Genomic DNA, 15,994 nt, shown 5'->3' with positions numbered 1-15,994 from the left:
CTCTTTGCTCGGTAAAATCTTAAAAGCATAGACAGATATCAGATTGGGATGCCACCTTTATCAATGTACTACAGACAAAACTGCATTCAAAGATCCACTATTTCACACCATGGTTCTCCAACAAAAACATACCTTTACCAAACCTTCCTGTGCTCACCCCCCCACCCCCTAACCCCACCCCCACCCCAAATCAGCAAGATCCATATTGTTTGCAACATTTTGCTTATTAATACAGCATCATTAATTAAACTTATTAGATGCAATTATAATGAATGGCCCACCTTTCTTGACAAATGCACACCTGCACCTACCCTTCAAACCCCCCCCCCCCCCCCCCCCCCCCCCAATGTCTCCCAATTTGTTTGTGTTGTACAATTTAACACCCAGACAAGATGGCCTAGATATGTATGCAACAAGAACCCGGAGCAGAGGAAGTGTCATGGTGTTGAAATTAGTTGAAGTTGACACAGCAATGTTTTCACTTTGGGGATCTCTATTCTATGATAAGGCAGAGTCAATCAGCAAGGTGACTGGTTGTGATGTTGTTTAGGAAATTGAAACAGGTTTAGAGAAGGATCTTTTAGAAGAGTGGAGGGGGGGTATCCATTGTAACAGTAATCTTAATGACAATGCAGTCACCACTGGCTGTACTAATTAGTCACTGTATAGCCCCTATAGTACTGCTGAGTTAAAACCCTATTTTGTCTACACATATTTCACTTATCCCCCTCCCCCTTCCATCACCCAATAATACATACCAACTCTATAGTGCATGCATAGCACATTTATTTTCAAAGAAACAATGTAACATTCCCACTGGTGCTCAATGTTGTAGAAGAAAAATCTCTGTTTAACACAAAATCAGGGTGAGGGGTAGCATAACTCCGAAGCAAAAAGGCACAACAATGAAGAAAAAAACATCTTTTATTCTAAATATTACAGGAAAACTGATGTTGTCATTTTTTAAAAACTTTTAAGAAGTCCAATGCTCTCACTTTCTCCCAAAAAAAACCACTGCCCTACCATGCTTACATACAAGAAGGACACCATTCCTGTAGACACCACTGATCTTTGTAGATCAATTCAACTCAGCAGGGACTATTGGTGAGTGCAATCAGCTTAACTGATTGACACCCCTGCTCTTGTTTCCAACATACTTGTAATAATCACCAACTTTTCTGCATTCTATCTTTAGGTGTGTTAAGCTATTGAGCTGATTGCATTCAGCGAGAGTCCACATGGAGTTGGATCGATCTATATAGCCGACGGTGGCTATGGGAATGTGGCCTGGGAGTCTTTGTGGAAGTACTCTAGCTGTCTGAAGATTTAAGACATTTGAGGGTGCCACTTTATTTCAAGGTTTTTTTTTTAATCAAACATCAGCAGTGACAGTGTAGTATAAGACTTTAATATCAGCCCTATATCCTAGACCACGATTTTGAACATGTTCTACTGTTTTACAGAAAATAATGCTAATTTTCTTTTTATTTTTGAAATTATGTACACTTTTCTCTCAGTGGACACCTCCCCCGTCCCCCCCCCCCCCCCCCACACACACACACATTTGTCCCTTTAAGGCCCTTTCAAGGATATTGTTTTTGAAAATGTGTTAGCTATATCTTGTTTTCATCAAGGGATTTTTTTTCACTTTCAGCTTCCACTTATCAACTCATTCCCACAACTCTCTTCATGTTCAATGAGGTATGAAATTTCACGGTATTGACTTCTCCAAACGTCAGCCCACCCACTCCGAAGAACAGTAGGGACAAATGCAGGATGCCGTTTTGCTAAAATATCTTTTAAAAACTTCTCAGGAGTTGAGAGACGATTTGGGCAAGTATTCAAAAAGAAAAAATGAAAAAAAAATAACACTCACTTCTTTAATATTTTCCCAGAGCTTTGGTATCTAAGAAAGTTCCATTTTTTCATCATTTTTTGTTGGTGTTTAATTCAAAAAAGATATAGGAAATAAGCAGCATTCCTCTTAAAATTCTCATGAAAAAGTAAACCACATTTTTATATCTTCTGAGGCATAAAAACAAAAATTCTAGACTTTAAAAATAGACAGCGATTTCATGCTTTAGGTCATTAGACGGAGACATTCAGCCATGCAACATCTCAGCTCAATAAGGTCTCTCCAACCCCCACCAATCCCCAGCCTAGGGTTAGTTACACACCATCTAAAATCCACAAATATACAACCACTTGTCACAAATCACAACTGACGCCATGAACTTAGTTGGCATGTGTACTGTTCAACACTAGGTTTTAATCTTGGTCCAGAAAATGATATACACTCTTACGTATCTTAATTATGCATTTGTTTAATTGTTCATTTTCAACAATTTATTATTAATATCAAACTTTTTATTTTCATTAAATTCTTCCTAAAAATCTGGCTACTGTTAAGAAAAATGTGCGCCCGAAGTCGGTAAAACATATCCGGTGACAACAAACATGCATGTACAACACCTCAAGGCCGAGATTACACTGCCCAAAACTGACATTTCTCCAGAATGTCTCCTCCTAAAAGCAGGATCTCATAAAGTATGACCCCAGACGGCCCCCATGGATACAGACACTAACTGAACCTGGTCTCGCATGAAATTCCCTTTGTTGGTGCTCATATTAATATAAGAGGATTAATGTTTTTTTGGTAGCATAAGGTCTACACTTAAGTAGGCCTGAGGTCAGGTTATTTATTTAGCAAATCAACTGAAATCACCCTTAATGAAGATGGGGATAGAACGAGATGGGAATTCGCCTTGAAATCAATCATTATAACGAGAAATGTCCCTGCGATTCGAAGCCGCGGGGTTGTTAGTCACTGTAAGACTGGTGCACTGATGTAGAAATAAAGTTAGCACACTACATCAAAGGCAAAGACTGTGTTCACACTAGGCTTAAATAAACTGAAATGAAGTCGATCCAAATAACACACAAGCATACGTATTTAATTGAATGAAATCAAGCAGGTTTCGATACAACACAAATTACATAAACAGAAAGTTGCTTATGATGTAGCACTAAGCAAATGCCAACTGGACTACTTGAAGGACTCCAAACTAAAAGGTCGAAACATTTTCAGTTTATCAGTGATGTGAACTTGGCCAATGTTAACACACTACAAAGGCCTAACTTCAGGGGCATTACACATTTACACACATACCAGTGGTTAGGACTGTACCTTATGGCTTCTCAGTGTTAATTGTTTCCCCAGGCGTGAATTGCTTTTCCTTAGAGCTTTCTCACAAGATTTACAGCCATTACATGGTATTGAGAAGTGCTAGTATAACCAACTTTCATGCCCTTAAAATTCTGTATTCTACAACTCCAAATGTTGTTTTCTTCACTGTCCTGGGTGCCTTCTATCATCAGGATTAATTTTTTTCTTTTATTGCTTTACCCAGTCTGACCTCAGGGCGAGTGTTTACAATGTACCATACCACACAAATCATTGACTTAGTATTGCCAGTCAAATCACACATTTATTAAGCAAGATTTAGAAAGTACACATAACCGACATTGGCGAGTGGATTAATATCTTTTGTCGGTCTCATAGGGTCACAGGCATAAACCCTTGCAAGCAATAACCAAAATATACTCAGTTATCCTGCAAAAATACACAAGATATCACTGTCTCTACCCTAGAGTGCCTTGCAACCCATTGAAATCAGCTGAAGCAATTACGATATTTTTGACTTTCACATGTTACAATCACAATGCACCAATGGGTTAACCAGCTTTAAAAACTTTACGCCACAATACAAGCTGGCTATGCAACCAAAAATTCTACGAGTTAAGTAAATATGTCTCGTTAAATGCCAGACAAATGAAGAGTGCACTGAACTGAGAGGCCCTTTCTATACTGAATGTTGTGTTTTAAGTACACCACATGTTTTGCTGAAACCATTCTGGTCTTTAGCCTTCTGCAATGGACCTGTGCAGCTGCAATTCTGGGGAGGGGGGTGGGGAGGAGGGGGATTTTTGGGAAAAATGGATCATTTCACCATACTGGCATAGATCATAGATCAAATTTTGATTTAAAACAGAATTTTTCGTGGCCAAATGAGGTTGTTCAAATTACCTTATTGACCCCCTCCCCTTGCCTATGGGTTTCAAAAATTAACTGCAGAGTTTTTCTCTGTCAAAAGATGCTATTAATGATTGAGTTGTTTACTAGTTTTTAAGAAATCATATTCCAGTGGTGTGGGTCTTTTTTGTGTTCATTTTGCATTATTAGGAAGCACAAACATTGAGTAATGTTGCAAAAATTATTTTAAAGCCAATAATTAAGCTTGAAGCAAGATTTCTCTATTTTCATCTACCCTGTGATTGTGTTCAAATCTGGTCTAATTTAGATATAAGTAGCCCTTATTATAAGTTAACTTTGTTGTGAATACATGCTCTTTCCAATCTACATTACTTCTGTTATGAATGCAAACTCTTTCCTATATAACATCGATCTAATTTAGTTCTGCTGTGAACACAGCCATACCCATCAAGGTGTGATGAACCACAGCAGCTTACCAAGGCACAGCACTGTCATTCACCACCTTAAAATTCTACCTCGATCACCTGATATTCTTAGCCTGACTTACGTAACACCCCCAGGTATTATGTGAGTCTTTAAATAAGATCCCTAACCAGCTCAAAACGGTTCCATCTGTCAGCACTGTGACCTCATTAGACACCCACAGAGGTGTAATGTTGCATAATTGCAATCAGGGTCTCATAGAGCACACCTGCAGGGAGTTTAAGTGCTTCCAGTTAATGTCGGGAATACCGAATTAATAGCGTGACAGAAATGCTGATTCTCTCTCTTCCTCTCTCTCTCTCCATTCACCCACCAACTTATTACAGTAAGCAGTAGGCAAAATTTTCTATAGAAAAGGTCTTCTACAAGAAATCATACAAATGCACAAATCATTGGTTTAAAGTTAAGAGAATCTTTTAAAAGATACAGCATACAATCTTTTCAGAAGAAATATACAATAGCATCATGCAACAAAAATATAAGCTGTATCTGGCAACAACAAAAACAGTTACAGTATATCAGTCAAAACATAGCACCTCTCCTGACAAGGGTGGTAAAGGGAAGATCCATAACAGAGAAAAGACTGGGATAAAGGGAACATGAGACACCCAAAATTGGACAATTATTCTAACTGCTGGACAATTTTTATGTACTCCCAACAAAAACGACCAACAATACAAGTAATCACTGCTAGTTTTCTGTAGATCAAAAAGACACCGCCACTGGGATCTGCTTTAAAAGGGAACTTATGGTGAAAGTTGGTCTTAACTATTAGACTAAAAAGTTTAGCCTACTTTGACTCAACTGTGGTCCACTTGGATGAACATCTTGGACCTACTTTGCAAAAAAGCAAGAAAATGGCTAAACTTTTAGACTAATGGCTATTTCTTCCAAGTGGACCACTACAGACTCATCCTGCAGTGTCAAAATGGACTAAATTATCTTGACCAACTTTAAGTAATGAGTTCTTTTCTGAAACCAGTCTCCTATTGTGATTTCACACCAGATCCATCACAGTGGACAGGTCTCCAGAATACAGTAACTGTTACCTGGTCACCACCCTTTTAACTGGCAATAGCCCAGAGCAAACGCCCCGAGGCTCAAGTGTTGAACACTGCCAATGGGCGCACAGCCCTTTAACCTCAAACTATGACTAAAAATCCAGGGTACCTTCAATTCCAAAAATAAAAAAAGGTATTTAAAACAGAGGTTACACCCTGTTGTTCATAGTGAATCTGAATGTCCTCGGGTGAATTACTATGAAATTCTGGCTATGAATCAGTATAACCTAAGGCAGAGGAGTGGGGTCCACTTATTTTCGTCAACCTGTGTTAAAAACCCTGTCTCAGACATGTAAGCAGGCCCCAAACCATAATACAACAACACCTAAGGTTAAAGGCATCATTTACAAAATAGGGCATGCCCCAAAGCGCTTTGAAGAAATAACAGGTATTATAATTCTGTGTAACATGGGACAATTATTACCTTTGGATTGACGCGGTTACTCCCTTAACCCTGGAGTCATCCCAATTTTATTCTTAAACACATTTTTCGGTAAAAAGGTATGTAAACTTAATAGTATAGGGACTGTATTGGGTTGTCTGAATGCAGACATTACCCATACAGATATGTCACATGCCTAGGTTAACTGACTTGAGAGGGAGAAAGGTTACGACTAAGTGGCTTGCACCCTGACTTAAGGCTGGGCGTCAATACTTCATTGGTTTGTTAAACAATATTTTAGGTTTTCTCTATTTTTCAAACTCATTTGCATGAAACCCAATTCAAATCTGTTTCATGTATTTTTTTTTCTTCATTTTCTTTACATAGGAGAGGTCACTTTTTTAAATCTCATAGATGCACAGGTCTATATAAAACATATTCTCAAATACTAAGCAAGCTTTTCACTTGCGCAGTGGCAATCTTAAAAATCGCCTACAAGTGGCAAACTGTATTATTTACAATTTTTGTATACAAATTTTTCAATATAAAAACATCCATGACCTGGTTCTTCAAACTGTTTTCACACGTGTATCACCTGGCTTTCATTGAAGATTTTTCGGGTGAGTTTTTATAGAATGATGAGGCATCTTCTGATGTCAGATCTATGAAGTATCATTCACCAAAATCACAAGATCCTATTTCACTATTATCTAATCCACAGATTTCACAATTTTCTTTGCCAACTTCCAGGTCAACAGCTGGATGATCTGATCATGAATGTCAACTAGTCATTGATCTGGTATTTCAAATACCATCACCATACTATTTCAGAATTATTTAATCCACAGATTTAAATTTCATTATTTGACTTTCTGTGCCAGCATTTTCACATGCTTCTAGTCATCAAAGTCAACACCTGTCACCCATACAGCTAACTATCTGTCCAAGACCAGGGAAAGGTTTCACAAATCACCTTCAGACCGAAAGTTGGTCCTAACTTTTAAACCTAAAATCTAGTCTATTGCATGATATGATAAATCTGTTGTTGGCCAACTATCAGAGCACCTATTTATATACATTTTTTGCTTTGTTTGATAATTATGTAATTTACTTTATGCTGATAGGGATTCCCCCCCCCTCACCCCCACCCCTGGACCCCGTAAGTCTAAAATGATAACAGTCCATGTCTCTCTTGTCATAAAAAAGGTGAAATATAAGCCTAATCATTTATGAGGCAACTCCTAATTTACCTTGAGTGGACATAAAGTAGGCTAAAATTTTGTCTAAATTTTTAGACCTAATTTCGGTCTTAAATTACTCTGTGAAAGCAGCCCAAGTGAAGTAGAAAGATGTGAGAGGACATCAAGATAAGATTCTCAGGCACCTCTTACGTGAATGGCGTATCAAATTTTCTCCAACTCTTCCGGAGTTTTGCTACTGTCTGTCCCAGTACATTTTGTGAAGGAAGAAGCTTAAAGTTATTGAATGTAATTAAGTGATCCCAGTGTGACAAGGAATGGATGCAAGTGCAGTACTCAATTTTATGAAATAAGGCTGAATAGAATTTGAGGCTTTTGATTTCTGGTTGCAAGTTCTTGTTTTCGTTGTATGTGGTACTCCTGATCCAATGAAAGGCAGAGCAATAGGGTTATATACATTCAGTACAGAGAGATGTGATATAAAATCCAACAAAAGCAAAACTTTCTCATTTCTAGCTGTCTTTTTTGTCTGTCTGTATTTCTGCGTATTGGTTGGATGGAGAAGTTTATTAAATCCTATTATCAAAACTCTGGTTAACAAGTAAGGACCAGAAGGAGACTGTACTTTGCAGGTAAAAACCACTGTTCATCACGAGAAAGTACAGCAAAAGTAATAAGAAGTGAAGTTGCCCAGAAGTAAGGCATTATGTCAGCCTGCAGGCAAGTTGTTCCCAGGTAAAATGCAGGGCACGAAAATATGGCAAAAAAAAAATAATGATAAGTGAAGTGGTGAAGTGCCAAACACTTTAAGTGCGAGACTAAACTGTATTTCACAGGAAAAAGTGCCAGTTTCCACCGGCGAAATGATCTGGGGGAAAGAGACACCCCTTTTTCTGAGTGTTAATAAAGTAAACTATGTAAACCCCCCTCCCCTCATCCCTGGAAGTTTCCACCCTTTTCTAAATGGCCTTGATCCCTCCATACAATAATAATGAAAAGTGACATTTCAAGATGTAAACTACTGGTTTGAGTTAAAGGTAAAATGTTGCAAAAAATAATGAAAAGTGAAGTTGCCCAGAAGTCAAGCACAGTGAGGGATCGTCTACAGCAGTCTCTTTTTTGTGTGTGTGTTTGGAATATGTCCTGTTCATGAAATATATGACCAAATAATTGACTTTGAAAATGTGACTTACTGAGCATTCCAGCAACTCTAGCAACTGCATTTTGTTCTCAGTTTAAATTGTGCCCACATGTCTAAGAAATATTTTACCAAAATAACTTACTAGTATATCAGAATTATTATTATTAACATAAGAGGTGCTGTATCGTTGTATTATTAATAACAGACAATATGCCAAGCAAAGTAACAAATGTACCATGTTCGGAAGTGTGGTAAATTAAAAAATACAAAATGAAGCTGTGAAGGATAGTTCACAAGCAAAACCAAAGCCGTGAACTAAGAAGTCTTGAAAATAACATTGACATGTGTAGAAAGTTCATTGCATTTACTGTGATGTCCACACAGTTTAATGAGAATTAGATGTTAAGTACTTCAATAAGTCAAAATTTTAATACATTCAGACCGCATAGTATAACAGCCACTGCATAAAGAAATTAAGGTATGAAATATATCATCTTTAAAGAGGGTTTATAATAGGAAGTGAAACAATAAATCATACATAAATAAAAACTGACAGAAGGTGGAGTAAACGACAATATTCCTATCTAACTGCACATTATATTCTTTAAGCATATACAGTTATAGACCCAAGTTTTCTAAAACCCATCTCAGACATATGAAGTATGAGACCAAACACAGATATTGGGCAGGAGAGAGAGAGAGAGAGAGAGAGAGAGAGAGAGAGAGAGAGAGAGAAGAAGAGAAAGAGAGAGAGAGAGAGAGAAGTATATATGGTTTTGAGGTGGCTGTTCCTCAGTCATGAAAACCACACTCAAACCCCACCTGGATCTTACCCCCACCACCACCACCACCACCACCACCACCACCCCTCACCCAATATTCAACATTTCACATATAAAATCTTATATTTCCATTGAAGTCTGCTTCTTTTGCTATTAACATTATTCAGTACTGTACAAAAAAACTCTCCCAGTACCCCTTGTCTTCTTGTCTACACTAAACATGTTTATTTGTGGCATGTCCAAGTCTCAGCTTGTGAAGAGGATAATGCGTCCATGTTTTGCTCCAGACATGTTCCCGTCTGAAGACCCCAAGTTTGATCAAACAGCAACGTTCTTCACGGGGAGGAATGCGGCCCTGTCTTGTAAGCTTATCACACAGGACCTCAAAGGGGTTAAACCCACAATGCTACAGCATTTTATCTCTTAAGGGCATTAACCTGGGCAATATTAAAACCAGTTTGGAAGCAATTGCTGTAAATGACAACATTTGTCAACTTTTGTAATGAAAAAGTTGTCAGCCCAGCAATAGCACACATCCAATCTTGTGGCATTCCTGCCACTGTATGTGATGCATTTAGAACCCAAGGATCAGGACAAAAATCAAACTCACCAGTTTTCAAGCCTTTATCAATTATGTTCAGTGTCTCTCATACCATTAGTGTTTTTATAACACAAAGGAATATAACAGGATCACCCTTTCCCATACTACACCTTTCACACAATACCCATTCATACATTATACACACCCATTAATAAACACTCTCTGAGCCCATTCATCTGACCAGTGATGACCAGTGGTCACAGGGGTCAAGCGGTAAAATTTAATCTGAAAATGAGAGGTTCAAGAATAAAGGGCCAAAATCAATTGTAAGAACCCTAATGGTTCACCAAGCCTGTATAGGCGTGTATGTTGATGGATGTGTTCTTAGTAACCCTGGTTTGCGTGTCTGCTTAAGGTGCATTTCTACTAAAGTTGTATTGGTTTACCTGTAATAGGCGCATTTCTAGTCAAGTTGTGTCAGTTTGAGCCAGTGTGTGCTATCTGAGCAGACTGTTTTACACCACAAACTTTGCCATTCAGATCAATCTATCTGAGTGCAGTGTGAACACATACCTGACATCTCCCCCCCCCCCCCGTCCCCATTGTGTGTCAACTGAAATTCACACGTACAAATCCGTCCTATCACGCCACCCATCCAAACAAATTAAATTCACATCTTATGCAACAGTGCTGATCAGTTTTTGTTACGTTTGAACTCAAATAATAACACATAATCATAAGCATTAGGTGGTAGTACCACTTTAATTAGTTCTGGCTCATGGATTACATTGCTATAATTACACCATCTGTGTGAACTATTGGAAAAGAATGAAACATCAGAACTGGATAAGAATTGCAGTTGACGCATACATGTGTGTGTGTATGTGTGTGTGTATGTGCACGCGCGTGTGTGTGATGTGGGGGGGGGGCAGGGGGAATTTCCACAAACAATGGCTTTCACATATAAGCCTTGACACTTTGGGTATATAATATATCAAAAATGACATTGGAAAAGGGGGAAGAAAAGATCAGTATTTCTGATTTAAATCGAAAAAATATCATGTATATTACTATTTCCATAAGTTCAGCTAATACCATGTAAATCTTTTTCATAATTTTTTTTTTTTCAGATATATAATAATTCGAGTAATAAGGTGAAGATTGGTATTATATCTTATAGTTTTCTATTTCCTGGTGTTAAAATATTTAAAAAAAACTCAGACTCAGAAGTGACAGGAATCAATTATTTCACAAGAAAGCACTTTATTCACTATCTTTTAGAGACAAACTAAATTAGTAGTCTGTATAAAGCACAAAAGAGACAGATCTTGTGCTGGGTCAAACTTTTCAAGATAGCAGATTACCAAGTGGAAAAAAATACTACCTTCCTTTTATACATCCAACCCAATTATAGGCAGTTGAAAGATAAACTTGAATTTCAAGTAGATTAAAAAAAAGATAGTAACCTGAGTAAAATGGGCAATCAGTTAGACACAGTCTGAAGGGAGGTGTCACAACCAGTGACAAATAATTCACATCCGGCCTGTGGTCAAATATAGCATCAAGTTTGAAATATCTGATTTTCAAACCCTACATTATGACACTTCTCTTTTTAAAGCAGCCCAATTCACTGAGCCAGACAGGTATTATAATAATACCTCTCTCCTCATAAGACATTCATTTCAGGGAGCACTTTACAAAAGGGTCTTATAAACCAAATCCTTTAAAATTTCACTTTTTTAAAGGTGAAATAAAATCCAGAAGCCTCAGATCTAATTTTCAAGTACATGTACTAGGGTACAATCCCAGCTGCCTTTAAAAAACAATTTAGTTTGGATAAAGAGATATTATATAACCAACATGTCTGTTGTCTACCAAATCCTGTCTCGAAAAGTTGAATAAAATAACAGTATCAAAAGCACTTGACATATTAATTAAAGATATGGCTAGATAAGAAGTTATTCTATTTCAGACAGCAGACAGAATAAAATGAAATGACAGAGAAAAAATACAACACATTCTATGTCATGCACCTCCGCTGACTATGACATCAATGAGGTTTAAAATATGTATGTCAGGTCACGAAGCCGATCTTTGCCCCACTTATTGACAGACACATCAAAGACTTAAACCTAAATGTCTTCTTTTAATATAACATCCAAACAGGGTATCCAAAAATGTCATGCACATATTATATACTGCGTGCACACACACATTCAGAAACACACACACACACACACACACACACACACACACACCAAATCTACAGTCATCGCTTCCTCTTTTTACTATACAACTTCACATATTATATATTCAAGTAGGAGTCCGAGTAGGCTGAGCACTTGAAACATACTGCTCTGTGCAAAAATGTTTACAAACACCAAGTCATATGCACAGCTGGTCTTCAGAGAGCTTGATGCTCTAAGTAAGTTATTTCTGAACTCTCTAGTACCTGTGAAATAATTTTGCGACTACTGTATTTTATCCCAACCAACAGAGAAACAATGCTTTCCTCATCCCCACCCCAGGTCATATAAAGGCACGGTAACTAGGTATATTTTCAAACCCCCTTTTTTCTGATATTTTACGTTTTCATGCGTCTCATATTCAGAAATTCACCACAGTAATTTTTTTGTCATTAAACCAACAAACTTTCAATAACTTTTAAAGTAACATTTAAGTGTTATAATAGTATGACAAAACATTTTTGGGGTAAATCATTAATTCATGCTGTACAAACTTATTGAGTAATTACTGTAAGACTTAAAGGTAACACTAAAGGTACATGTACACACTTAATGGGACCAAGAAAAGGTCAACTGGTACCAAAAGCCTTTGACCAAGTTTCTTTAAAAGCATGCTACAGCTTAAAGGGTGTGTACACAAGAGAAGTAGCATTGTGTCTTAAATGCTAGAAACAATGTAGACAATAGCAGACATAATATTATCACAATACATTTGAGGGTGCCAGCACATTAATTCATAAAATGCATATACCCGGTTCTGTTTCTACAGTTATAAAAATGATAGTATAAGTGCAGAAAAGCACCTGCCATTCCAGTCCCAGGAACTGACAACTGCAAAAAGGGCTACAACAAGGTGCTGAAAACAGTTCCAAATTCATACATATTTTAAGATGTTGAACAAATCAAAACAACATTAGCACATAAAACGTGAAGGTTAAAGAAGTAAAAGTTTTAGAAGATATATCCATAGACTTGGTAATGGAGTATATTATTCCACAAGCCAGGTAAAAGAAAAAAAAACTCCACAGACAGCATGTGCTACTACTCCATTACCAGGCACCCCCATTTGAACTGCTGCCTGCCGAAAAAGCAGATGTCAGAGGAGTATGCCAAAACTGACTGAGAGCCACGGCCTGGTCGGCCACGTTGTTACACGTGGGTGGCACATTGAGTTAAGCAGGATTTCACACATTGCACAGAGGCGAAGAACAATACCCCAGTCCGTAAACAAAAACAGTGCGATTACATCAGTTGTTCACCAACAGCCCATTACTTAGGGCGCAATTCTCACATCAACAAAGCAAGTAAAAGAAAACAATTGGAGAGCCGAGTGTCGGAGGTTTGTTGCAATGTTATAAAGCGCCATTGTCCCGCCATTAAAGCACAGTTCCAATTTGTTGTTTTTGCAGCAATACAGTGAAATCTCCCAAACAGAGGGCTACCTTCAAAGAATAAACATCCATAATTGTAGTAAACTGTGTAGATGGGTGAGGTGTTCACCCATGTAATACAACCCTCACTAGAAGATGAATGAAAGTTCTCCCGATGGTAATATTGACTTAACAGGGCAGGAAGTCCTTACAACACTGCTCTTAGGTAAAGTATAACTTCAATTGACTGCCTGGCTCTGTAGAACAAGAGCCAGTCTGGAAGCACACTGGGTACAATGGCCCACAGTTCATTACCTCTTGTTCTACGCTTTTTCTGGGCAAAAACAGGCCCCTCCTTATTTTAAGAAACAGAGAATCATTCTTCAGCCCCCCAGAAATAATAGGGCTCTATACTGATTTGCTAGTATTACGAAAAGGTAACAGGTTAGAAAAGCAAGGAAAAGACACATTCACTTCGAGGAGGATAAACACAGACAGCTGACGGCAGTTATGAAGCCTAGCCATAATTAGGCACAATGCAAACTAATGAAATAATACAACTTAACAGTCAGAACCGTTATGATGTCAAGCTAACAAGAAATATGATTTTTCACCTTAGAGCTCTAAAGCCTATCAGCACACAAATCTTGGTCCGTTCTACCCCTGCCCAATCTGAGGCCACTCCAACTGAGAGTAATTAAAGGTACATTACATGCTTTAAGGTGTAAATACAAATAGAAACAAGACAGCTGGGTCCTATGAAAATATGGTTTGAGGGCTAGCTACTGAGACCACCTCTTAAGTCAAAACAGTCTGGTGGGATCTGGGTTTTGAAATTGAGATAGAGGTTTCATTGATTACAAGATGCTTGTCTCATGGCTAGATAATAAGCTGCCATCCCCATTTTAGAACAATATTGCCATGAAAGTGCCATAAGGGGTTGTTCACACTGCACGCCAATAATCATAATGGGAATGCGGAGTTATATCTAGCCTGCTTTTTTCAGCAGCCTGCCTTGGTTCTTTTTGTATACTTTTTATTTCTTTGCAAAACATAACAGGGATAAAGGGTTTTAATTAGTCAATTTTTAAATCTTAGTCCTAAAGGCTGAATGCTAGCTGTGAAGTTTATGTCTCTATTTCAAAACAGCGAAGTGGGGACTTTTAAATGCTTACAAAGACAAAGTTTTGCTCTATGGACTCCTGAAAGCACAGGTACTTGCAGTAGTTGCATCAGTATAAGCTGCCCCGGTAATGCACCTGGATAGGCCAAAGGTAGAGTGCTTGCTTTATCAAGCATGAATATCAGTACTCTTTTACATCAATTTGAACTGATTGCTATTACTGCTACTTTAGCTTCAGGGAACGGGCTAGTTGCTATTTGCCGTCTAAACACAGACTAGTCCAATCATTATCATAATCGCAAATCTTACACGTAAATGGCCTTCGCTATGTCTGGCCGTACTTTCGATATCCAAATGCATCGAACAGTGCAAATGCTGTGGGAAAAATTATCATAGTCATAACCTTATTTCTACAATAAAATCAAAAACTTATATCAATCACTTGAAACCTGCAAGCCGACAGGCCCCGTTTGATGTGCTACGTAACTTATACAAGCTGCTCTACTAAGGTGACCAGGGTGTTTGATCAAACTTTCAACACAATGAGGGTTATTAAGTCTACATACCATGCCTTCGCAGAGACTGAGGGCGACTCTCGAGCTGTCTTTCCCGTTGACTTGGCCGCGGTAAAAACACCCCAGACCCCCGTCCTCGACCTCTTCCAGCCACGACTCGCTCTCGTTGAAATGCATTACTTGGAAATGGGGCGCTATGAAGTCCGTGTGAGAGCTGAGATTTAGATGGAAATCCTGACCGTAAGCACTGAATCTGTACGCCGTAGACTCACTCCACGCCTGTACACTTCTTTTTCTGAAATGTTTACGTTCGTTGTTAGGTGTCCCATCAGCTGATAGACGTATTGGAGTAACGATTTCGTAGTTTTTGATAAAATCCCAGTCGGCGGCGATGGCAGCGCTCCAAAGAAGAACTAAAGCGAAGACTACACGTGATAGATACATAACTAGTTTTTTATCTGCAGTTCTGGACTTAATATCCTCGATCTATAACAGTCGTGATTTTATAGCCCTACTCAAGCGTAATACTCGAACGTAATCCACAAGAATTATTACCATCCGGGGTTACAATGTCGCATCAATCAAAGCACAAATGCAAGGCCCGTTTCACGTCGGCGGCGTGAAAGTTGCTTGGCAGCTCTTCCAATGGGCCGAGATCCGTCGTCGTCAACTTTTTCCCCATGTACATATACAACGTCCTGCAGCCTGTGCATCATCACATGAGGTAGACGTAAATGATGGTCCCTTCTTCGTCTCCGGCCAGCGGCGGGTCAGTCTGTACACTGAATCCTCCTGTACATTACCCTACCGGCTCTCAGCTGAGTTCCATGCTCAACTGTGAGTGGCTCGGATGATCTGACCGCAGAGCCCCGCCCCCTCCACTAGGCCACCAATCATGACGCATGGGATTATGTCAATCATGTTACCTGTGGTGTTGACATTTTTCATTCATAGAAATCGATAAGGTGACGGCCCGAAAAAGTCATCTTCCGTTCAGCATTTATGTCTTGACAAAATTTGATAATAAGTTAGTGGTGACGTGCGGATTACGTGAATTGAATACAGGAAAACAAATTCATATTGCTTTGAAAAAGGAT

General features: G+C 38.5%; 1 protein-coding gene across 1 annotated transcript in view; it reads right to left on the bottom strand.

Annotated features, from left to right (window-relative positions):
* LOC106167001 (A disintegrin and metalloproteinase with thrombospondin motifs 9) overlaps positions 1 to 15,754 on the bottom strand; it is a 101,228-nt gene extending 85,474 nt beyond the window's left edge. Inside the window, exon 1 of the mRNA XM_013545662.2 lies at positions 14,949 to 15,754. Within this exon, the coding sequence (XP_013401116.2) occupies positions 14,949 to 15,341 (393 nt within the window). The 5' untranslated portion in view covers positions 15,342 to 15,754. The remainder of the gene's footprint in view (positions 1 to 14,948) is intronic.
* Positions 15,755 to 15,994: the final 240 nt, after the last annotated feature.

The sequence above is a fragment of the Lingula anatina genome, chromosome 6 (assembly GCF_051362555.1).
Source record: "Lingula anatina isolate TDL-2025a chromosome 6, LinAna3.0, whole genome shotgun sequence".
Taxonomy (NCBI): domain Eukaryota; kingdom Metazoa; phylum Brachiopoda; class Lingulata; order Lingulida; family Lingulidae; genus Lingula; species Lingula anatina.
The sequence above is the reverse complement of the archived record's forward strand: the minus strand, read 5'-3'. Positions and strand labels throughout refer to the sequence as shown.